The following is a 25984-nucleotide window of genomic DNA, read 5'->3' as shown; positions in this document are numbered from 1 at the left end:
CGTGTTTTGTAGGTCCCTCTGGCCTCTGTAAGAAATCATTACCTGTTTCTTTGACGAAGAGGAACAGTGCCATCTAGTGCTGCTGTCAGGCACTAACACACCGATGAACACTGGGAAAAATCCCATTGGATTTCAGTGAGCACAGTATACAGATGTAAAATGTAGCATTTAAGGTCCCATCACCTTTATACTGACGATTAGTATTGGGTTTGGAGATTTGGAAACACTTTACAATAAGGTTAATTTTGTAAACTACATTTGTTAACATGAAAAAGCATTTATTAATCTTAGTTGAAGGGATAGTTCACACAAAAATGAAAATTCTGTCATCGTTTACTCACCTTTAAGTTGTTCCCGAATCCGTATGAATTTCTTTGTTCTGTCGAACATAAAAGAAAATATTCTGAAGAATGTCTATGTAAGTCATTAACTCTCTGGTTCCACGTTTTAATTCAAAATATCATCTTTTGGTTTGGAACAATGAGGAAAAATAATAATAAAAAAAACAAATAAAATTTTTTTTGGGTGAACGTTAATTTAAACATTTACTAATACATAGTTAAAATCAAAAGTTGTTTTCCTGTTAACATTATTTAACTGACTAAACAATGAACAGTTATTTTTATTAACTAACGTTAACAAATATGAATAAATACTGTAATAAATGCATTGCTTGTTATTTTTAAAGTCCCCTTGTGGTGCAAATCAAGCTTTTAATGTTGTTTATATGTCTATGTGGTGTTTTTAATATGCTTTAAGACAAACCATGTGTAAATTCATAAGTCTGCAGTGAACCAAAGACAGTCTCAAAAACACGCTTTGAAATCGCTGGTGTTTCTGACGTCACAAACTACCTTGTAACCAATCAGATCAACGTGTGATCGTCAACCAGTGGATCTCTGAGCTGAGTGAGTGAGTGGAGGCGGGGCTCATTTGCATATTCATAGAACCACGCATACTAAATGAGGCGAGGGTGTCGAGTTACATTCAAGATATTGTAAGGCATGAAGAATATTTATCAAGGAAAAAACATTTAAATATGTAATTTTGGTGATCAAAGATGAGTTTTAAGGGTTAAAATTATGAATGCAGGGGGACTTTAATTCATTAACTAATGATTTAAGGCTACTAAAATATTTATCAGTACTTAAAAATGATTATCCAGGCCTAAAAAGCAGTTTTAAAATGACCTGATACGTCAAGGTTTTCCACGACTGAGACGAGACATTCATTAAAGCACGCAACAGTAGTGGTAAAGAAAACTCAAAATAAAATCCCAAGCACGACTGGTGTCGAAATTTATTAGATATACTGTTAATCGTTCAATTTATAACCAATTCAGAAGCTGCAGGGAAAAATAAAATAAAATAAACAGAATCAAAATCACACCGTTGTACATTCACTGATATTTCACCTGATTTTCAAACAAGAAAAAGACAGTAACAGCATTGTGTAATTCCCCAAGAAAACAATTTCTCCAAGCTTAGATTACAATACATGATTGATTGAACATCTCTGAACCCCCATTCCCACCCCCCCCCTCCCCCCGCTAGCCTAAAAGCCCTGTATGTACGTGTACAAAAGTAAACACACGATCCGTGAGACTCGAGACAGTATTCATGTCTGCCGAACAGACGTCAGTGCACTGATTGCTCTGGAGAACATACGAAAGAAAGGAAAAAAAATCTAAACCTGACTTCCTCCCATCAGAACGCCAAAGACCTAGAAGAAAAAGAAGCGCAGGTGCGCTATAACGTATAACCTTGACTGAAATGAGGGAGCGTGACAAGGTGCGTGATTGCGTGAACATTTGTGGACCTTGAAATGAGAGGAACATGCAATCCCAATGAGAAACTCTTTTCCATTAAAACTAATGTGCAACACTACCTGGGACAATCCCCATGAGACTGAAGCACGTTTCAACACACACTAATGCACTGGCCACGGTACACCATCATAATCCGCTCTGTCCGTCCGTCTCCTCTGGAGAACCACACACACACACACACTCTTTAAAAACCGAGAAGATAAAACACTCTTTTTGCTAGGCTGGATGATCTGAGCTGGTGCAGGACGGCCAGAGACGAGGAGGACAGGAAGTAGAATTATTCTACATGCACATCCTCGGCTCAGATCTGACCTGGTACGATATATAGAGAAACTATACAAATATATCAAGCTCTTTGAAACGCGTTTATAAAGCTCTCCTCTTTGTCCTAAGCATCTGTTGAGGCATCGACACACACACACACACACATTCAGGTGTGGAGCTCAGGGTTCCCACGACGTCATTTCATACAGACTTATGATCACTATATAAATACATTAATTATATATATATATATAGACACAGTAGTGGCTAAAAGTGATATTCGGATTTGACCCTAAACCATCAAAACGTGAGGAAAATATTTTACATTTCTTTAAATATTACGGAAGAACAAAACTAAACTCGGTTACAGTATTTATCAGACAAAATTATTTGGCGAAAAAAATAAAAAATAAAATAAAAGGACGAACTCCAGCTAAAGGCTTTATTTTACTATGCAAACAAGAAAGTGCAAAGAAAAACAAAAAGCTTACATTTGACTACAACATAATCAGTTATTAATATTTAGTAGGTTCTCTCTTGGTTTTTGCACGCGTTCATAATTTCTTTGTATGAGAGTCTGGACAAAAATGATTCCCACACTATTATTTGTCATGTTTCATTGCGTTATAAATCACACATCAAACAATGGACTTCAAGCACAACTATGCGATATGCTTACAAAATCTTTCATTTTTAACTATATTAGAATAATATAGTTTTCCTAGGCCGGACATCACTGTTGACCACAACTGTGTGCATGCCTTTACATTTCATTAAAGAAATGTCCCAGCACATTGTTAATCAGAGAACATTTCAGTTTGTCCCTTTGCAAAAAATGCAATTACAGTATGTAATATGTAAGCATGTACTAATACAAGAATTCAGGGCCGCTTAAAAAAAACTACAGGCACAAACATGAGCCTCTGCAATGCAATCTCTCACTGTGTGTGTGTAGCGACAGCGAATTTAAATTTGCTGTCATGACAACGCCAGTAATATTTGCATAATATGCGCAAGGATACCAAGAAAAGGATCAAGCAAAGCGCCGCTCACATCCGTAAGCAGAGATTCATCCACCTTGGAAAAGTAGTTCCACCTCAAAAATGGCCATTTTAGATCCACGTTTCTGCTTTGAAACTACATTGCAGCTGCGCTATTATAACTGCGATTTGTGCTCGAGGGACTAAATGAAATTATTCCCTGCATGCACACGCGTAAATGAACCGAGACTGAGACTTTTCCAGGCCTGGAAATCACAACATTTCCCTGATATCTCCAGGTTTTTCTGTGAGCGTGGGAACCCTGAAGCGTTACAGGTAGATTAGCGATATAAAAGCACTTCGCCTGTCCTAAAGCCACTCGAAAAAATAAAAAAGCAGCAGCGATTTGCTCCGGTAATTAGTCTGGATTTTGGAGAGGAGAACCACGTTCAACTTAAAGAGTCCTGAGGGGGGGTGTTGCGTCACATGAAGGGGTCTCGGAGACCCTCTTAAAACATGCCTGAGCTCATGCAAAAGCCACTCGCAGACAAAATAAAGAAATTCTGCGAGGTGGACGTGTGTTTTTGAGCATGCCGTGCAAGCATGATCACATGTTTTCCTAGGAAAAACAAGAGATGGTAGGCAGGACTACGCAGATACGACAAAATTAAAAACCCTTGATTAGGAACCAAAAAGAAGTGCTTCATCTTGGGGTGGAAAAAAGACTAAAAACACAGACAGGAAAAGTAAAAGATCTGAACCATTATGAAAAAAAAAAAATATATAACCAAACAAAAACAAACAAATAATTGGTCCGATGCCTGCCAAAATTAAGTCGTTTTTTTTTTTTTTTTTTTTCTGAGATAGAATAACACAACCATACAGCAATACTCTAACATTTCTAAACGTCCTAACAAAGTGGTAATAGTCACTGGATCAACCTGCCTGAATCTAGAAAACAGGTCAAGTCTTGTCCGAGTGTGTCCACCCTGTCCAGTACTACTGATCATTGTGTCATTCTGCTGTCTGGTGGAGGAGGATGACGGCGCCGCCGCCGCCGCTGGCCGGTTTGTTGGATGCGTTGATGTCTTTCGTCAAGCGTCATCGTGGTTGGATTCTTGTAGTTTTGCCTCATTGTTCGTGAGCAGCACTGGTGCCTCGAACCTGACCAGTTTTACGAAGCTACAAGGTGTGAGAGAAGAAAACAGTGAAGCGTTAGGAACCGTCGCTAATGCGCGATTGAAGCCGAGCTAATAAAGGCAAACATGAATCATAACACCGTCACGTCCTAACCAGGCATGAAGAGAGAACGTGAATGATGCGGATTATCATGTGACAAACTCTTCCATTCTAATGCATGTGGTTGATCGGTTTCAGTTTGGTTACAGTGAAATATCACTGGTCGAAAATATGAAACTCCAAACATAAAAAGCTATAATAATATAAAACACTACAATAGTAAAAATAACAATAGTATAAAAATAATATAACACTGGTTTTCGTGTAATAATATAACACTGGTTTTACATTTTTAGCAGAACACTGTAAAGTTGCTTATTTTTAACTAAAACTAAAAATATTTTAATTCTTTAACTAACATTAGCAAAAATAAAAATGTTTTTTAATTCTTTAACATTAGCAAAAATGAATATTTTTTAATTCTTTAACTAACATTAGCAAAAATAAAAGTGTTTTTTAATTCTTTAACATTAGCAAAAATTAATATTTTAATTCTTTAACTAACATTAGCAAAAAAAACTAAAAAAAATTTAATTCTTTAACATTAGCAATTTTTTTAATCTTTTTTAATTCTTTAACTAACATTAGCAAAAATAAAAATATTTTTTAATGCTTTAACATTAGCAAAAACATTTTTTTTTTAAATTCTTTAACTAACATTAGCAAAAAGACAAATATTTTTAAATTCTTTAACATTAACAAAAAAATGTTTTTTAATTCTTTAACAGCAAAAATAAAAATATTTCGTATTCTTTAACATTAGCAATTTTTTTATATTTTTTAATTCTTTAACTAACATTAGCAAAAATTTAAATATTTTTTAATTCTTTAACTAACATTAGCAAATAAAATAAATGCTGTGAAATAAATATTGCTCGCTAGTCTATGTAATCCATTAACCATCATTTCAATTAGTTTATTAGTTTTAAGTGTTTTCCATCCAATATTTAGCCTACATTTTACTTCAGCTTTATTGCAGGTAATAAAAAGAAAAAGTTTTCCTTGTTTGTTCACAACACAATGTAAACAAATACAACTTTCGATTTATTAATAAATTAACTAAGATTAACAAATGCTGTAGTGTTTTTCATTGTTTCCTCATGTTTACTAGTGTAGTTAAATATCTGCAAACAATTTTTTTGCAAAAAAGTGTTACCGCAATGTAAACTAAAAATAAGGAGATTTGATGTACTAGAATGACTAAAACTATAATTACTGTAATTAACAAAAGCAAATAAAAGTTACTAAAATTAAAAACAAAAGCTAATTCAAAATATTAATCCTATAAAATATTATACTAGTAAAAATAATAAGTCAAGTCAAGTCAAGTTTATTTGTATAGCGCTTTTCACAATACAGATTGTATCAAAGCAGCTTCACAGTATTAAATTAAAATAATACTTAAATTAAAATAATACAGTATAAAATAACAGTAATAAATAACAGTATAAAAATAATACTAAAATAACTATTTTTAAATTTCAAGTCTCTAGATAGTTTTTTTCACCCGTTTTATCATCTAAAAGTGAAAAGGTTTAAGTCTAATCACTTAATATGCATGATTTGAGGAATCATTCACATCTGTAGCACAAACAATGTTAGGCGATCTGCCGACTGAAGTTTAATACTTTGAGTACAAGGTTTGTTCGAATCAATAACACTAAGTTTGACTAACAATAGACAAATGATTTTGTCACATAGATCCAGCATTTAGTTTTCATCGTGCCTGGTTTGTGAATCCAAGACATTTTGTTCACACTCAAACGTGTACGAACGCACGCTCACTCAATACAAAGAGAGCAGAAACACACACACACACACACACACACACACACACACACACACACACACACACACACACACACACACACACACACACACACACACGCGGCGAGTATAAACACACTCTGGAAAAATCAACAAACACAAAAGCGGTGATTAGAAACCAAGAACACAGTGCAGAGAAGCAGCAATGAGGCGGTGAAGAGAAATGAGAAATGAAGGACGGGAGAGAAGAAGAAGAAGAAAAAAAAAAAAGTTTGGGCAGAGACGCTTGGAAAGAGCGGCCGAGGAGAGGCTCATCTCTTCCAGATCGGTTTACAGCGCAGCCAAACGCAGAGGGAGGGAGAATAACACAAATATGAAGCGGCTGTGCTTCATTCTGACTCTCAACAGACGCTCAATATCTCTCCAGAAGAAGAAGAAAGTCTATAAAATTAACTTCATAACTGCCTAACAGAGATCAACACAAGATTCATGCAACTCCGGAAGATGTCCAACACACATGACGAAAATAAAGGAATAGTTCACTATCTGATATAGTTCTGTCATCTTTTATTATCGTTCCAAACCTGAATGAGTTTCTTTCTTATTAAAGAAGCACTCAAGTTGCTCATTTGAATACAATGAAAGTATACAGTGGCTACAATAGTAGTCCATACCACACATGCACTATAGTACAAGTCATCTGAACTCAATGACACCTTTTATGAGATGAACAAACTAGGAGTGTAACAATATTATCGCAATACAAAAATGTTATAATATGTGACCCTGGATCACAAAACCAGTCACGAGTCGCACGGGTGTATCTGTGGCAAATGTTTGGGTCAAAATTCGTGTATGCCAAAAATCATTAGGATATTCAGTAAAGATCATGTTCCATGAAGATATTTTGTAAATTTCCTACCGTAAATATATAAAACATGTATTTGTGTGAGTGAATGCTGCACAATCGCCAACATAAATGAACAACTTTAAAGGAGATTTTCTCAATGTTTCCATTTTTTTGCATCCTCAGATTCCAGATGTTCAATAGTTGTATCTCGACCAAATATCGTCATATCATAACAAACCATACATCAATGGAAAGCTTATTTATTCAGCTTTCAGATGATGTATACATCTCAATTTCAAAAAGTTGACCCATGTGACTGGTTTTGTGGTGCAGGATCACATGTGTATCATTAAAGTTAAAAATGACTGTGCGTGAAAAAATGCACGTTTTCAGAGTTTTAGTGTCAGTTCTACATTAAACTACTATATATAATGTTGAATATAATGTATAATAATGCAATGGGGGAATATTTGTGGGTCCTGATAATGCCAAATGATGCTGTTACCAGTATAAAGTGGCCTATATTATTTTAAATATATCTAGTCAGTGAAAGAGTAGCAAGAATATTCATCTAAAATAATATTTTTAGCTTCAGAATCATGAATATTGTTATTCTGGTGTCTCTATTGTCCTGTGCTTTGGGTTTCCAGCACCAAGTCCATCCTATTTATTTACACACACAACAATGTAATATCAGATTTAGCATTTTAATCAACAGTACATATTTTTTGTTAACCCTTTATCATATGTCTTGGAGTATCACAATAATATCGTGATATGAATCGAATCGTGACATGAGGGTATCGTTACACCCCTAAAACAAGCTAAAATGTAGGTGTTTATTCTCTCAAATCTCCACTGGACTTCCATATTTGAGTATTGACATTTGAGAGCAAAATCAGAAGACTTAAAATATAGCGTAAAAATCATTTAAACTTCTTTTATGTTGCTATTTCAGAGCATGCGATCACTGTATGCTTTCATTGTACAGAAAACAAACGTGGAGATTCAAAACAACTCAATGGAAGAAACTAAGCAAGTCATATGGAGTCGTTTGGAGTGACATGCTGGAAGTAAATGAGTCTGTTTACATGCACTGACCCTTTAGGATGAGAATAACGGAAAAGAAAAATAAAGGCCATTGCAGCTGCTCCTGTAAACATCGCAAACCTGCCTTCATTTAGAGAGAAGATCAACAACTCCACAGAAGAACGCTGCTTTTGGAAACTACAGCCGTTGGCCGCCACACTTGCTTTAAACATCAAAAAAAAAACTCTTTTACCTTTCAACTGGAGTCTAAAACCATTAGAACTTGCAGATCGGGCTTTTTCAAGGAGCTGCAAACACCTGCTTTTAATTTGCGCCGTTGAGGCACTATTTTCCTCTGGCCTGAGCGAAAGATATCGGGGGGTTCAGCCAAGAGTTTGTCTAAAATGACTAACACTTTTAACTCGGGTTATGTTGGCCCACACGTCAGCTGAGAGGAGAACACCAGAAGAAAAGTTAGTTGTGGTTAGCTGAAATGTGAAGGCAGTGAGGTGATTGGTTAGTGGGTGGCGGCGGATGAAAAGAACGTGAGAAAGAACGAGCGACGGAGCGACTGCTTTTCCTTACGGAGTCTCTCCACCTGCCTTGTGTTACTAAAAAGGATTCGGCTACTCATCGGCTGCCGTCGTGCCTCGCACGGATCCCTTTCGACGCATCTAGAAACAAAACATGCCGTTAGGTTGCAATCTTTCCACTTGCTGGCGTCGACCTGGAAGAAAAGTGTCAGGAAACCTCAAAATAGGCAAACGCCAGAACATAAAAGCATATCTGAGTGAATGCAGGTAGATTTGGCCAAGTCATCATTTTTATGGGAATCATCCCACCTACTGAAGTCTATATTTAATAAGATGGGATTTGAGAAAGTTTTAACCAAGTTTTTCTTGAGAAAAAAAAAAAAAAAAAAATTTCACCAGATCTTTTGCACTGTGACATTTTCATAGCAATAAAACAATACCTAAAAAAAAAAAAAAAGAAAAGAAAAGCTAAGTAATAAAAAAATATATATATAAATTCTCACATAAATAAAACCAATTTCTTTATTGTAATACAGTAATAATGCTGTGTGGGTAAAACCAACACAAATTCAGAACAACATTACAATTGTACCTTAAAGAGGTCATGAACTGAGAAATCAAATTTTCCTTGAGCTTTAGACATATAAGAGGTCATCATACTATACGAATATCCTGTGAGTTTCAGAACTGAAAACTTCCTTGTTAGTCCAATGAAAGCTTTTATTGACACCAGGCACAGCAAACCACAGGTTTTTCAAAGTGGGGATCTATGAGGTCAAAGGGTATCAAACCCCGCCTCCGCAGAAGATCATCAACACTGCCGGTTTAGCCCCGCCCACCGATTTGCACATTACATGAAACTCATTACAATATGCAAAACTGTTATCCAATCATAGCAGTGGGCGTTTACTTCCAAGTCTTCAATGCGGCACGGCCATAAAAACCCAGCGTTTCAGGAGCAAGGCTCAAAACCAGGAGAGAAAATAGACCATTACTTATTCATTTTGATTAAAATCAAGCGAACGTCATAAGTTGACCTGCATAAAATGTTTTAAAAAGTCAGTTCATGACCCCTTTAATGTAAATTAAATAAATGATAAATAAATTAATCTGATTTTATATAATCATATATGTGTTATTACGTTACAAGCTATTTATTATTAGGAAAATGGCAACATTTTTGCATTTCAGAATACAAAAAAAAAATATTAATGGTCCAAAAATATGCTTCATTCTCTTAATTTTAGTGAGAAAAATGATGCATTCATGACCGTTTTCGTGAGATTCCCCCATTTAACAGTTTAATGTCAGCGAAGAGGCACTGAATGGGTTAACGTTGACATAATCCTCCCTGGAAATATATTCACCATCATTTCCATAAAAGAGGTTTTGAAAAAATATATATCCTGGAAGGTTTTTGTAAAGCACGGCAAAGCCAAAGCAAACTTGATTCGTCAAATATTAGTCCAAATACATACTTTCTGCTTGGCAACCGTATAGTAGCAGTGTAAAAAAACCCTGTTTGTTTAATATAAAGTTTTACTACATATACTGCTTGTTTTATAAAAGCCAGCCTTAACAACTGAAGGCAATTACAGATGAACTGGTTAGGTATGAAGATATAACTCGTAACTTGACTGACGGGTTGACGGTTAAGGAATCACTTTATTGGTCTTGGCCAACCGTCGCTTGAGAATAAAACTAATAAGCGGCTACGCCTTCGGGATTTGGATGAGAATGTATTGATCGATATTTCCCAGGCAGTGAAGAGTTTGTGGTTTTCCTTGGCTGCATGCTGAAAGCGATCACAGAGCGTGTCAGAGTTTGGAGAGACTGCGTGCCGTTGGATCATCATATTTACTGGGTAGAGGAAAGAATCTGGGCCAAATACTATACACTTGAGCTGGGACGCGTTCAACAAAAACAACTGAAAATAGAGAATACGAGAGCGCTGCCAGCAGTGACCAGCGGTAAAAAAACACACAATATAGCTCAAATCTGTAACCCCTTCAATAACATCCAGAAGCAGATTTATTACTATTTTAGGTCTACAGTCTAATAATGACCCCTGGTGCTAATATCACAGGTAGTAATGTTTTATTCCACATATAAACGCCCATGTTACGCAATAAAATCAGTCCAGATGTGCACTGTAGGCTGATGATGTACAGGTTGTACGTGTATCGCACAGCGCACTAACCAGTTGCTATTCATCTTGTAGTCGGAATTTAATAACAAAAGACTGCAAATAAAATAAAAGCTCTCTAACGCAATAATTAGAAGCAACGGCATTCGACTAGCACTGAAATGGCTATTTTGAATTGTTCGAACTGTTTTAGTCTGATCTCACTTGCTGAATCAGTTGTGGAGGTAAATGCCAAATAACATTCACTCACTGGACATAATGACATTTTTTGTTAATGTCGTTATTTTTAAAATGAGCTGTAATTTTTTTGTGACCTTATGTAGCCCCGCCCCTTATATAGCCCCGCCCCTTATGTAGCCCCGCCCCTTTTCAGTGCTGCTCTCGTTGTCTTTTGTCTTCCGGTCTGTATTTTCACAGCAATCTTGCATTTATGAATGAACGGCTCGTTTTAAAATCTTCCCGGTCTACTGACATTTGTTAAGACATCTGCTTTAAACATTATAATCCTCATGATAACTTTCGTTAACTTTACATTAAGTAAATCCACTTCACCAGCTAGTTGTCTCCTGGACAGCGATGCCATAGAGATATACAGAGCGACCGCAAAAACGGAAGTTCAAAGACAATATTCTAAAGATGGCGGCGCGCTTGTTTCTCTGGCGCATAAGGTCTATATGAATATGATATCAGAAATCACACATCTTTAAAGACATTCATGAAAAAACCAAAATGTGGAAAGAATAGCGTTTCATGATCTGAACTGCTGGGAATGAGGAGGTCGGCCATGGATGGGTGGGAGCAAATGCAATGGAGGAAGCTATACGTGCTTCAGACCATAATGCCCCTCTCACCTCTTCCAGCTCTCGCTGCGTCTGCTCCTCCATCCTGCGGATGTCTGCCATGGTGAGCTCCACCCAGCTGTCAATCCAACAGAAGAGCTGACGGTGGAAGTTGGTGAAGATTCTCTTCTCTTGCTGCAAACGCACATGAAAAAAAAGAAAAGAAAAGTCAGTGTTATTGAAAAGCATTGTGAGATTTTTCCCATCTTCATCTTTCTTTGGTGTGTAATGTTGCTGTTTGATGTTTCATACGCAGAATAAAGGGGCGGAGCCTGGTTGAGTTAGTTAGTAGTGTGTTAAACTGGCCGTTATGGTAAGGGGAGGGACATTTCCCAAGCGCTTGACCAATCACAACACACTGATCCAGCTGACCAATCAGAGCACAGTGTGCTTTTCAGAAGGAGGGGCTTCATAGAGACAGGAACTAAACAGAGCGTTACTCTTTTTGTGTCCCATACGTGATTGGAAAAACAACATGGGTGAATAAATGATAAAGTTGCTAAGCGCTAAGTTTGAATGGGTGTCGACTGTTACCTTGTGGATGAAGTTTTCTATTTTGGTTTGAAGGCCCCACCACTTGAACTTGACCGTGACTAGTTTGTACGCACACATACGAGGGGCGTCTGGCTTGGCCAAGAGCTCTTTCTGTTCGGGGAGAGAAATCACACAAGATCTTCATATAGAACAGAGTTAATAGAGAACTAATAATAAATGTCTGATAAATTAATTAAATAGAGGCACTCACTTTCCAGTCCGGTCCTAAAGGTCCTCGGCCTGTTTTCTCTGAGTGAAAGATTTCTGGGTCCTCATTTGGTTTATAATCCTGAGAGAATGACAATTTGGATCACTTATATTTCCTTTATGGTTCATATTTCTCCACACTGCCTTGGTTAAGTTGGCAATAGTAATATCAGAGATGGATATTCAATTTTGATGAAAAGCTGTAAATTATTACCAATTAATTGTGCAAAACAAGACCAGGAATATGATTTTTTTTATGTTATCTCTATTTGTCAACCACTTTCAGAGATAATTAGCTAAAACCAGCTCAAAAAGTTGCCAAATGTCACTAGATGGCATAATGCGCTAATTAGCATATGACATCATCACGCCGTATTTGCATTCTCCTCAGTGTCAGGCCTTAAGTTAAATCATATTTTTATTTTTTCACTGTCGGTCAAAAGTTTGATAAAATTACACATTTTTTTTAATGTTTTTTTTTTTTTTAAAGAAGTCTCTTCTGCTCACCAAGGCTGCATTTATTTGATTAGAAATACAGTAAAACAGTAATATTTTTAAATAATATTTTTACAATTTAAAATAACTTTTCTATGTGAATATATTTTAAAATGTAATTTATTCCTGTGATGGAAATCTGAATTTTCAGCATCATTACTCCAGTCTTCAGTGTCACATGATCCTTCACAAATCATTCTAATATGCTGATTTGCTGCTAAAGAAACGTTTATGATTATCAATGTTGCCATTTTTGGCGGGGAAACCATCATACAAGGACGCATTAAATTGTTAAATCTTTTGAATTTTCTATTTAGCAAAGAATCCTGAAAATTGTTCAGTGTTTCCAACACTGAATTTCAACATCGACATCATTAAATGTTTCTTGAGCAGAACATATGCATATTAACAGGGTTTCTGAAGGATCATGTGACGCTGAAGACTGGAGTAATGATGCTGAAAAGTCGCTAAATGTGTCTGCAACAACACGTTATCTTAAAAAACACCTTCCCACCACCTGCAGTTTGGGAATTCCCACCATTTCCATACTCGCACTCTACCTTTTAATCTCTCAAACCTCGGCGCTAAGTACCGTGAACATATGGGAATAAGGATTAACCCTAACCAGGACTGATCCACTTAACTAATTAAAGATACGAAGCATAAAAGTGCTCAGGCACGAGAAGAGCAGTCACTTCAGCGGCCCGCTACAGGTCAGATAACCTGTACACTCCTGATACTCAACACTGGACTCCAGTCAAACGAACACAGCTGTGTATTTGTGTGTTTGGCACAGAGCCAGAATGAGGTCTCATGGAAACGTATTTGGATTTATTCAAAGCTGCTGATGTTTGATGCGATGCGTGTCTGCTAGTATACGACACCGGCAGCCAGTTTGTTTGTTCTTAAGGCTTGAGTTTTACGTCTAAAGCTTCAAACTGACTGTTTTTACCAGTTTGTGCAGTAAATCTGCTGCTTAGAGAAGGTTCAGGTCTTGATAAGGGGCCTTCTTTGTAAACTATTGAACCTTGAGTAATGCAGGTTACAAGGGCAATGGTCCACACACTAATGTCACGTCACCCTAATCCAGTCTTATGCAAGGCTGAATCACAAATCACACACTAGCCAGCCTAAATATAGCATGTGGGATAAGGATTAGCAAATCCCAAATCACAGCACATTGAAAATAGTTTCAAAGTACACGTCATCGGTGCATGTTTGAGGCTAATGATGCCTCCTGTGCTAAAGATGGAGGAATCTGTGATATTTTTGTAGGAACCTAATGAATAATTGTATTAATTTAGATATGCTCACACTTACAAGCAAAAACAAACAGTAACAAAGGGGGTCTGTCTGTGGTATCAAGCCAATTTTATGATATAGTATTGTAGTATTATAGTATAATCTTGCTAGATATGAGTATGTACTTTCCTATTACCGGTAGTTATCAGTCAAAAACACATTTTTACTTCTTGCGTACTCAATCTATGGCAAATTTTTGTGAAGGAAGACAAGTATGTGAAGTTTATCTAGTTTCAAACTGAAGCGAAACACTGTCTGAAGGTTTCCTGAAGAACTGAAAAGCTCTTAAACCTATTGTTGCGCCGGCGCCAATAAAGTCATGCAGATAGCAGATTTGAACAAAAAAATCAAGTGCAAATACACAAATTAGATGAGTAAAGAAAACGGGGTTCTTAATAATCACCCTTTATTAAATATATGAACACAGAAACCCCGTTAATAGATTAAATGTCACGTTTCCCATTCCATGAGTGTAGCCGGTGTGTGTAGCTACACTCATAGAGAATAATATGTTTGAATTTTAAAGACGTGGCGCTGCGCTTCTCGTCCGGTGTGCGATCCCCTTTAAGGTGCTGTTTTCTTTGAAGCCGAAGAACTCCATACTGGCCGGCGAGCTTACTTTTTTCAGGTGTGGACAGAGTGTTTCACTCTAGCTGCGCGGGCGCGGGCGAGCGCTGCGTCGTCTTCTTATTTGATAGGTGTCCGTGGGTGCAATACAGACACCTGAGAGGTCAACCAGGTACTGGCGCTGGAGTATTTACGTGTCATGTTATCATAAGAGTCCTATTCATTTTAAACATTGTGGTTATCGCCAATACCGGTATATTGTCACACTCTAAATTAACACGATGTCGATATTTCATGCTTTGAATATCACGATTATCGTCAACACCGGTATATTGCGCAACCCTAATTGGGATATTACATAAAAACACAAATTCTACTTTAAGGATGAAAGACTAGTGACAGACAGATATACCAGCTAGATAAACATGGATAAACCAGATTTGGCCAGTTTGAGATGATCTGCATCAGTCATTAACAGTGATTAACAAAAAACTTAATGGTTGACCACTAAAAAGAGCTTCAAATAATTCCAGGCCACTTTATCAATATTCTCAAGATGTCTTTGATGTCAAAGAGACTCGGTTATTTAGTAGATGCTTGTATCTAAAAGTGACTTTTAAAAGAGGAACATCACGTGCAATTAGCCAACACTAAAGTTCTAATGTGAAAACACCCTAATGTATTTGCAGGAGGCGGCGTGATTATGCAAATTACGGTTAAAACTGGTTTGGGTATCAATAGCCTATTTTTGAGTGCCATCTGACCACAGGGATGGACTATTAGCATTATATTCAAAGAGGGTAATGTTACCAAAAAGAACAAAGAACATGCAAACAATGCAAAGTGTTTCTAGTCTGATGGAAAGTGAACTCACTGCAGGTTCAACCTGAGACCGATCAGCTATATCGATATGTACGACCTCCACTGTCTTCCATGTGGTTGGGTCCAGGTCATGTACCTGATAATGGGCATAAACAAACACCAAGAACATATCAGCCTGAGCAAGATGCATTCAAAACATCAAATCACAAAGAAGCATCTTACTCACATTCTCTAAAGCGCCCGTGTCAGGTTTGTGCCACGTTTCTATTTTAATCATGAAATCGTCTTTCATGTATTCGTTCTGAGGAGAAGATGCATGTTTATGTTCAGGTTGTGTCACAAACAGCAGCATGACTTCACTTAAAACTGTGGTTTAGCAGTGCATGCAATGCAAATATCACATCTGATGGCAGAGCATCAGTTTCTAAAGGTCCAACAACTTCAGAGCGTGTGTTTTTAAGCTGGAGGGAATATATAATTTACTCCAAGTTCTACAGGTAAAGTGTGCTGAACTAAAATAGATACACATACAGTGTTTGCAAAACATATTCAGACAATTAAACCACACTTAGAAGTATAAATGTCACCACATGCAATGACAAAATAATATTTTATCAAAAAGACAGCACATGTGCACTTCAAAACATTTGACAAAAACTTGTTTGAAATGATAAACAATAAGACAAAAAGACTTTTCCATTAATGCAATTTGTAAATGGTCATGCACTAAGAGTTTAGTGTAAACTAGTCACAATGACAGCAAGTTTTTGTACTTACAGTCACAACTGAAGGGAATGGAGCAGCATGCAAAAATAAAAGAAGAAAAATAATCAGGTGACACAGAAAACATTCACATTTCCACTGTCAAAACAGACCAATACAAATGACTCAAAAGTGTAAGGCCTAAAACATACTCTGAATACATAAATGCAAACCATTACAGAGTGCAACAGTCGAGTTCTGGAAGTAAAAACTCCATTCATTGTTTTTTTTTCGATAGAGAAATTGATTTTTAACAATAACTTAAAGCTTAAACAATAAACCTTTAAAGACAGCCCTACTGTGAGCTACGAGGTTGTTTATCAACGGTATTTGCTTCTGTTGAAGCAGTCAGCCCGCATTATTTCAACTTATTTTAAAACAGTGGAATTCGTGGTGAAAAACTACATTACCCATAATGCTGTACATAAAATTCCACCAATCAGAGTCAAGACAAACGAAACTCCGCCCATAGATAGATAATCAACATTTTTAAATTAGTAGTTTTATTTTTCTCCATTTTTAATTTGATAATGCTGTTTGCAATGCTTTATGGGATTGTAGTCCTTTCCCCTCTCTAAAGCCGTCAAGTACTTTCTTTTCAAATGCTTTTTTGCTTCAAATTAAAAGTTTGTAATGTTGTGATTCACCTCAGAGCTGGTTGCCTGGAGATTCATGGCTCATAACGCTTTAAATAAATACTTTTGTTAAATCCCTATGGGAGGAATGAACGGAAAAAATACTTCCGGAAACCAACGCAGCTGAAAAAGTGGCCACTAATGCACTTTATAGCTACAAAACACGTCAGAGCTCAGATCGTAATGCAACTCGAGTGTTCAGTGCAGAACGTGGACATAAACTCTTTCAGGTCGGCAGAGAGATGTTTAACTAACATTTTTAAATGTTTATAGCAAGCTACTTGAATAACCATAACCTGCCGAGTATGTTTTTGGCCTAATTCTTCACAAATGTGAGAACTTCATGAAACAATCAAAAACATTGTATATGCATGACATCTGTCCCAATATGTAATTCATTACATATTGTCATATGCAATAAAAACATGATAGTGACGGATTGTGCAGTATAACGGATGAAAAGGTTTCCCACTCACTCGTGCGGCAGTATGGATAGGCATTCCAGGCCTTCTCGTGGAAAACTAACGCCCCCTCTGGTGCGATCATCTTCACAAAGCCTGGCACTTTACTGGACGAACACAAAACACAAAAGCACTGAAGCAAAGCCAGAAGAATTATTCACAGATCTGCGTTAAGTTGAATGGTTTGTCATATAATGGGTGTTGCAGAACACTTGAGATGTGTCACATCTGACTATACTAAAGTGTAGGTGTCGTTAGTATAATTAAAACTGGAGAAAAAAGATCAGTAACACTTAAAGCTTTTATGTATAATGCATTCTAAAGGTATTCATAATGTACGTTATAATGCATTATAGTATATGCAGTCCTTGTTACATCTGAAATTGGTTGTTTGTCATGTTTTAATGCATTAAATGTGTATTAGATAAGTATTATTATGTATTATAACAATATTCATGAAACCATACAATGCATTATAATGTGCATTATTAATGCATTCAAAATAACTTTATAATGCATTATATAAAGCTTTTAAGTGTTATAAAAAAATGACTTGACAATATTATTAAAGTTTGCTGAACTCATCTTGGCGTACAGAATAAACCTGGTTTTTACCTCTTCAAGTGGTAAATTTTGTGTGTGTATTGTCCCTTCTCGCCCTCCTTCTCATACGGTTCGTTCTTCAGCACTTCAATGCCCTCTCCGCCACCCGTCTCGTTTTTACTGGCCTCAGCCACCGAGAAAAGCTGCCCGACTTGATACTGCAGTGGCACAGAGCAGAGAAAAAGGTGAGGTTTAAGAGATGATCAGTGCATAACACCACTCAAAGAGGACCTATTATGCGCTTTTACAAAGTCTTGATGTGGTTTTGGGCTTTACTAGAATAGAAAAAAACATGATTTCCCCATATTCTCCATTGTTGCAGCTCCTCTCTTCCCAGTCTGTCAGTAACGCTCTGTTTAGTTCCTGTCTCTATGAAGCCCCTCCTTCTGAAAAGCACACTGTGCTCTGATTGGTCGGCTGGATCAGTGTGTTGTGATTGGTCAAGTGCTTCGAGTGTGTTTGGGAAATGTCCCACGCCTTACCATAACCACCAGTTTAACACACTACTAACTAACTCAACCAGGCCCCGCCCCTTTATTCTGCATATTTATTATTTAAATGAGGAATATTGTGACGTGTTCGTTCCCGGAAGAAACTCAAGACTACAATGGAGGCGTTTCAGGGAGTTCAGAAACACTGACACTGATATAGAGAAGAACTCAGAGCTTTTTCATGCTCAAACAGCAACATTACACACTAAAGTAAGATGAACATGGAAAAAAGCAGAATAGGACCCCTTTAAGTCAATACCAAATCAAAGATGACTCGCTATGAAATCAAAAATTGGAGTTTAGTCCAGAGTTATTGTAGTTAACTAAAACCATTAAAACATTTCCATTGCTTAAAATAAAATAACTTTTTGCCAAGGCAACATCTCATTTTCATTTATTTCAATTAAAAAAATAAAAATAATAGTAACTATATAGACAAAGATAAAAAGAAATAGAAAAAAAATACAGACTAATAACAAAATCACAACATAACCAAAATGAAAATGGAAAATATAAAAATGAAAACGAATTCATAATATTCATCTAAAATCTCAATGACACTAAAATAACACTTAGATGGATAAATCACTTACTAAAATAGCCCTGGTCTTTGAGGTCATCTATATGCTAGTACACTCCAAAAAAGTCCTCTCGGAAAAGACATTTTAATATCAAGAGAAGTTTTTTTTTTTTTTTAAATCTTACCTGGTAAAATAAGGAAAACATCATAATCAAAGAGAAACTAGCAGTCTTACATGCATGAATACACAAACCCTACAGACTTCATATAGGAAAGCCTCAGATCAGCATCTGGGGAATTAAACAGCTCTCGTATAATTAAAATATGTGCCTTCCAGCACTTTCAGATATTAAGACAAAACTCTGCATTGTGTGACTGATTGATGCCTTAGAGGGACATTATGGGAAAACCAGTTTAACAAAGGCAAACAGGGAAGTGCCGCAGGTACGTGCATGAATAGTTAATATGAATATTTATGCTAATTAATAGTTATGTCCACTTAATCTTTAATATTTGGCCACTTCTTTACGATAGAAACGCTACAGCTACTGTAGTTTCTTGAACAAGAATAAGTGAACATCAAAACATGCAAACTCAGAGTGAGGGTTTACTAATGTTTTAAACTTTCTAAATGTTACTTTAGAGAAAGGACTGATAATGCCGTTCGTGGATTCTCAGTATTTTCCCGGTTAATCAACAAGAAAAGGTTCTAGAAAGAACGGGTTTCAGGCGCTTCATTTATAGAACCTCTTAAGGGTTCCAATCATTGCATTCATTTAAGGATTTAGTTTTTAATTCATTTTAATATAAATTGTATGAATTAAGCAGCTCGTAAACAGACTTTATCACTAGAAAAACAGTAAATAAACATTAAACATTATGCATAATTTGAGGAATTTCTCCTTATAGGAGATTTTTAGGAGTTTAATCAACATGGAAAAAATCTCAGAGTAAAACTGTGAGTTGTGAAAAATACGATGAGAAGTTTATCTATGCATCATCTTTTTACTCTTTTAATTCATTTTATAACTGTATCATATATCTCTTTTATAACCATTTTAATTTCTTGTTTTGATTTTGTTTTGATTATTTTAATTCCTTTCTGTGTAAAGCACTTTGAATTGCCATAGTGTATGAAATGTGCTATATATATATAAACTTGCCTTATAGACCCCTATTCAGTTGGTAAACACGGTGACGTTTTTGTGTGGGCGGAGCTTAGGTGGAGGCAGAACGATCCCTCTGGCCGCTTCACTAACGTTAGTTTGCGAGTTTTGTTAGCTTGTTTTTTAATAATGACTGGAGAAAATCCGATTTTATCTTAATGTGCAAGGTCACTCACCGTCCAGGACCGCGATTGTTATTTGCAAAAGTTTATTTTAACGGACATCCCGGATTGGCTGACCCGGCATACACGCTCAGTCAATGGATGGACGATCTGACAGGATTAACGTTAACGCTCAGGTTGAGTGGCCTGACTTCTACACCGACCCGATAGAGAAACCGAGGGTAAAGAGAAACTGAGGGCATATACATATTTAGATGCCTATAACTGCACTAAATGGTCACGTACAAGACTTGTGTGGTTTCCTAGGATCCGCTAGCCTGGGAAAACCCAGACAACTTCCGGCAAATTTAGATTTGCTCTGCAAGTAGTCTGGCAAAGAGCTCACTCAAGCCCATTTCTGATCCGTCGAAATCGCGGCACCAATCAGAAACGTTGAGGCGGGCTTTACACGAGGACGATCGCTCTGATTAGTTTTAGGTCTATCCAATTGCGCCCAGAGGCATTTGAGTGACGTCCGTTGGTGAAGCGCACTCAACTTTTAAATGCATTATTATATTCAAATTGCAAACACATGAGGACAGTCTCCATGAAAGACCCACTGGCAGATGAACGTGCGGCTACATTTCTCTCTGAAACGGTAGGAAATTAAATTAGATTTAATAGAGGATTTTAACTGTGATGAGATGATTGACAGGGCAGTTTAAGTGACAGGATGCACGCGACAGATCCGTCCGATAAAGATGACGAAGTAGTATGTCCCAAAGCTTGCCTACTTTTTTGCTACACATTCAAAAGTAAATACCTTTTCTTCACAAAAAGAGTACATACTTTTATGGCGTAGTGTAACTTAGGGACGCAGCATATGGCTTTACACGATGACGATCGCTCTGATTGGTTTTAGGTCTATCCAATTGCGCCCAGAGGCATTTGAGCGACGTCTGTTGGTGACGCCCCTTTGGAAATGAGTTATTAATGAAGCTTTGCCAGACCATAACTCAGTTACTACTGAGAATGGTCTGGTTTTAACCAGGCTAACGATCCGCAGTTCTGCCAGCGCCAGCGCCACGGCCAGACAGAAGACGACAATGTAAAGAGTGACATTACGGTGCAATTTTAATGATGTGAATATTTTCTAGAAAATAAAAATTCCAGATACAGCATATTCATTTTCCAGTCTTCCATGGACTTCAAAAAAGTCCAGTCACAATCAATCAAAACAATGTATACAATCATAGATGATTCACAAATAATCACAATAATTTAGAAAACATTATGCGATAAAATTTCTAATTGGAGCCTGTACTCCGTCGATTCTTGCACCCAACAACACAACAAGATGACATTTAATAACAATAATAATAATTTAAGCTCCTTATTATGTAGCCGAATCTGTGCTGGTTTTGTATTGGCCGCTTCCAGTTTTCCCTTTGTTTTGCCACCAGTTAGCGCCGTGACGTCAGCTCGAAATTGGTCTATATAGAACCTCTTTGCATTGAGGGATCTTTAAAATTGAGTCAAGAAACCAAGAGTTCTATAAAGAACCATTGAAGCTTTTTTCTAAGCGTGAGGCGCTCACTATGTTTTGGAACAGAGCCGTAGAGTGTGTGTGTGTGTGTGTGTGTTTTTGATCCTTGTATCTGAGCATCATATATGTACGCATCTGAAACAGGAATGACTTGAAAACAGTCTGCTTGACAGCTGTCAGACTGCAAAAGGACTTCACAAAAGTCTTCTGACTGCAGAGTGCTATGAATCGACGGCATCCTAAACGCAAAATATCAAACAATGCCAATCAAGCAAACATCAAGCACGCTTCTCTTAGAAGAGCGCGAGACTCAAACGTTCCCCGAGGGCGCCCGTGTTCTACATGCATGACAAGCTTTATCTTGTCCATGTTGCTCTGATCAAATCCTCGCGAGTTCAAAACGCTGAGATTTTTACGTGATTGTTTGGTTGCTGAACTCCAGAGAAACATCAGACTGAGGAGGTGTCTGATAGTACTGATGCCGCTAACAGAACTGATAACCCGTCAGCAATATTAAACCACAGGAAGCAAGGCTCTGCTTTTCAAGGTTAAAGTGACACTGTGCACTTACAGTCAATGTTTAACTTGTCAGAACCTGAGGAAGTGTGAAAAATACAAAAGCTGTACTCACCTCTTCCACCGAGCATGGCAACACCACACGACTGAAAGAAGAAACAAGAACAATTAGAAAACATATAGAAAACGTACATGTCACACACACACAGACACAAAATAAAAATAAATAGAAGAATTAAAAATATCAAACTCCACCACCAGCCATTTTTTTCAGTGACTACTTTAGTTACTTTATACAATTTCTAACTTTGTCAATACATTTCATTAATATTTTGAATATTTGCTTATTTTCATGTTTATATTTATTTATATATATTTGTAGTTTACATTTATATTTATTAAAAGTCAAAGTTTTAAAAAAAATTATATACTTATGAAAAATACATTTTAAAAAGATATAATAAATATTTATTTGTATATATTTATACATAAATATGTATAATTTTCATACACACATATATATATATCAAATTGTAATAGTATTATAAAAGTATAATTTTTTTCATATTTATAAATAAACATAATAACATACATATTTATACATTTCTTCATAAATATATATATTAAACTGTAATATTCTAAAACAAAATGTTTGCACATATATATTTTAAACATGTATTTATAAAACGTGTATATATATATATATATATATATATATATATATATATATATATGTGTGTGTGTATATATATATTTTTTTAATTTATTTATATTTATTAATTAATTAAATGCAAGTCACATAACAGCTGTTTAAATTAAACTATTTCTGCTAAAACAAATTTGATTATTTTGTTAATAGGCCAATGTTGATAATCTCAAAATGTGTAAATATCAGATAATTAATCAGCCAGGCTGATATATATCATCAGTCTATTACTAGTAGTAAACAAGCATCAACTAACGATAATTCCAATATTTAGAAACACACATAATGGCACATAATACGCAGTTTAATGACAGCAAATGAGGAGGACACTTTTCAACCACAATTTTTTGCCTCTATTACAGGAAAGTAGAACAAACATGTCGGGGCGAGAGAGGGGAAATGATCCAGTTCAGACTCAAACCTGGTTTCCTGAGAGCCAACAGCTCTTTTATACCCACTGTGGTCAAACATGCACTCATAATCAGCCTGGATGACTTCATTTTTACCAATAAAGCCTAACTTTTACTGTATAAAACAACCGTATTCAAGTCCACTGCTCATCTCGAACAGTAATGTTTACAAAAGATGTGTAAGAAGAAACCACGTCGACCAATCAATCGTCCATGACCCTCCATCTATGATAGCGGTAAAGCCCCGTCAATCCCTGATCTATGAAGAAATAATCAATGTATAGACATGCAAAGCACTGCAGAAACAGGATCAGTTCAACATCAGCATGCATAGTAAACAGTCTCCACCTGATTTTAAAGGAAAACATACATCAGTTTCTACATTACTCAGCATTTCCTCAATACGGAAACTCCCCGGAAAACCCCAAGAGGATGAAATGCTCTCTTAGCCACAGAATGACTCAGAAGTTCAGCGGTCTTACAACAGACTGAGTCTTGCGTAGCACATCTAACGCCTGCCACAGACGACTACAATCCTATAAGATCAAATCACACTGGATCTAATAAACTTGGGTTACAACATGTATGTAGACAGTACGATGATGACACCTATTGATCGTAGGCTACGACGCAAGTTAGCATAGAAGAATAAAACGTCACAACATTTTATATTATAGACAACAAGATGAATTGCACTTTGGCAATTGTGTTTTTTGTGTGCGTTAAATAAAAAGAGGAAGTGAAAGAGGAGAATATGGACGTGGTCATGGCTAGGAAAAAGGTTTTGGTAATAGTTTTAAGTTTTATTGCCATGTCGCGTTGATCAATACACCATTTCATGTTGCATTTTTATTGGCTAGTCAGGTCGTCGTGAGATGATCATGCTAATTTTCTGACACTGTCTGGAGGGTTTTCTGGAGCAAAAGCCATGCACACCTGTTGCATCGCAGCTTCATGTGACGCGAGGATCGCTCAAATTTGCATTCTCTTGGGTCAAACCTAAAGGGTGGATACTCTGAACCTTCAGGGAAGGTTAGAAAGGTGCTGGATTTCATAAGGTGGCACATTGTTACATAATCTTGATCCGATCTCTCAGATTAAAGGCTATACAGCAACTGTTTTCAAGCATGTCATGTCCTGTCCAACAGATGAGAACCTAATTAAAATGTGATAACTAGATCCCTAGAGAGCAGAAAGATAAAACCTGAAAGGAAACAAGAACAGGTTGGAAATGAATGACTACGGGGCTGTTAAAACCAGGGTCAAACCTGTCAAACTGAGGTTTAAGCCTAATTTGGATGCAGGTCTAAAACAGAAAGTGTCTAAAAAAAAAAACACAAGTGAATATAGTTAGATTAAGTGCTTAACAAGGCGAACCAAACGTGCTAGGTCAAGCCAGAGGGTCATTTATCACAGTTTAATCATCAATAATATTCTTTCAAATATTTTCTTTTATAAGAAAGAAACTCATACAGGCTTGGAAACACTTGAGGGGTAAGTGATGACAAAATGTAAATTTTTAGGGTGAACTTTCCCTTTAAGTCTCTCTGTCCATTTAAATGCTAAACTAAGTTATTAACACCTACATTTGCTAGACGTAAATATATGTCTGCAACGTTATAAAATATATAGGCAACAAAATCTGATATTATCGGAAATGTACTCAAAAAGTTGCCGAACTGTCAAGCGGTTTTGCTGTCATTAATGCCTTAACGTTACTTACATAAATCCGCACAAAAATCACTAAATAGCGAGTTTTTAATATAAAGGGAAAACAAATGTTGTAATCAATGCGCGTACTTTCAAGTCAGACACTTTCTGAAAATATTAACTGGTAAAAAATCAATGTATATTACGTTGTATATGTGAGGGAACCATCAGATTTGGTGTCGTTTAATCTTGACGGCTAATAGCATCGCGTGCTAACGTACCGCTCGTTGAAAATGAATGGCAAGTAGTTTCGTTTAGCCTAGCATGCTAATGCTACATGCTAAAGCTGGGCCTCATGCGCGAACCGGTGTTCCCGGGCGGGAGTCCACTTCCGCGCGTCCACATTTTCCCCTCAAAAAGTGATTGGGAACCAGCAGATACTCGTTTATCATGTGTAAATCGAACGCAAATAAAATGTTTGGCTGGAGAGGTGGAAAAAAATAATACTTGTACTTACTATTCCTTGATGAGCACCATCTTCTTTACACCGGTTACGGCTGCGCGCAGGCCTGCCGACGTCACGACTGACGTCACACGCCGAGATATTCCCCGCGCCCAATCACAGCCTGTGCTGTGCTTCGATTTCTTTTTTTCCTCTATTGCAACCCAGCCAAATGTTTAATGATTATGCTATTGTTTCTTGTATAGCCTACTGCTTTTCTGATATAGCCCACTACATATGAGTCTGTTTAATTATGTACACATATATGGTGATTTAATTATAGCCTATGTATATTTGTGTTGGCCTATATCTGTTATGTTCTCAACTTCTCATATACCCGTGGGATGCTTTAATCACTACTGAAGAAGTTCACATGCATGCTAGACACTTGATCATGCTTTTCCTTCACTATCCACCCCATATGATTAGTTTATTTACATTTATGCATTCTACACATTTCATCAGTTCATGCATTCCCTGCGAATCAAACCCATTGCTAACACTATCCTCTAT

General features: G+C 36.7%; 1 protein-coding gene across 1 annotated transcript; it reads right to left on the bottom strand.

Moving 5' to 3' along the window:
• Positions 1-1269: 1269 nt before the first annotated feature.
• Positions 1270-25572, bottom strand: pitpnb (phosphatidylinositol transfer protein, beta). Its single transcript, XM_082158744.1, has 12 exons — positions 25487-25572; positions 22319-22349; positions 17876-18021; positions 17276-17367; positions 16180-16187; positions 15629-15703; positions 15455-15538; positions 12221-12298; positions 12010-12120; positions 11488-11610; positions 8543-8631; positions 1270-4254 (listed from the first exon to the last, which is right to left on the bottom strand). Exons 1-11 carry the CDS (start codon positions 25504-25506, stop codon positions 8584-8586), a joined length of 816 nt encoding a protein of 271 aa, XP_082014870.1. The 5' UTR covers positions 25507-25572; the 3' UTR covers positions 1270-4254; positions 8543-8583.
• Between the last annotated feature and the right edge of the window lie 412 nt (positions 25573-25984).

Source organism: Leuciscus leuciscus (genome assembly GCF_965113295.1).
Source record: "Leuciscus leuciscus genome assembly, chromosome: 24".
NCBI lineage: Eukaryota > Metazoa > Chordata > Actinopteri > Cypriniformes > Leuciscidae > Leuciscus > Leuciscus leuciscus.
This window is presented reverse-complemented; position numbering and strand designations above follow the sequence as displayed.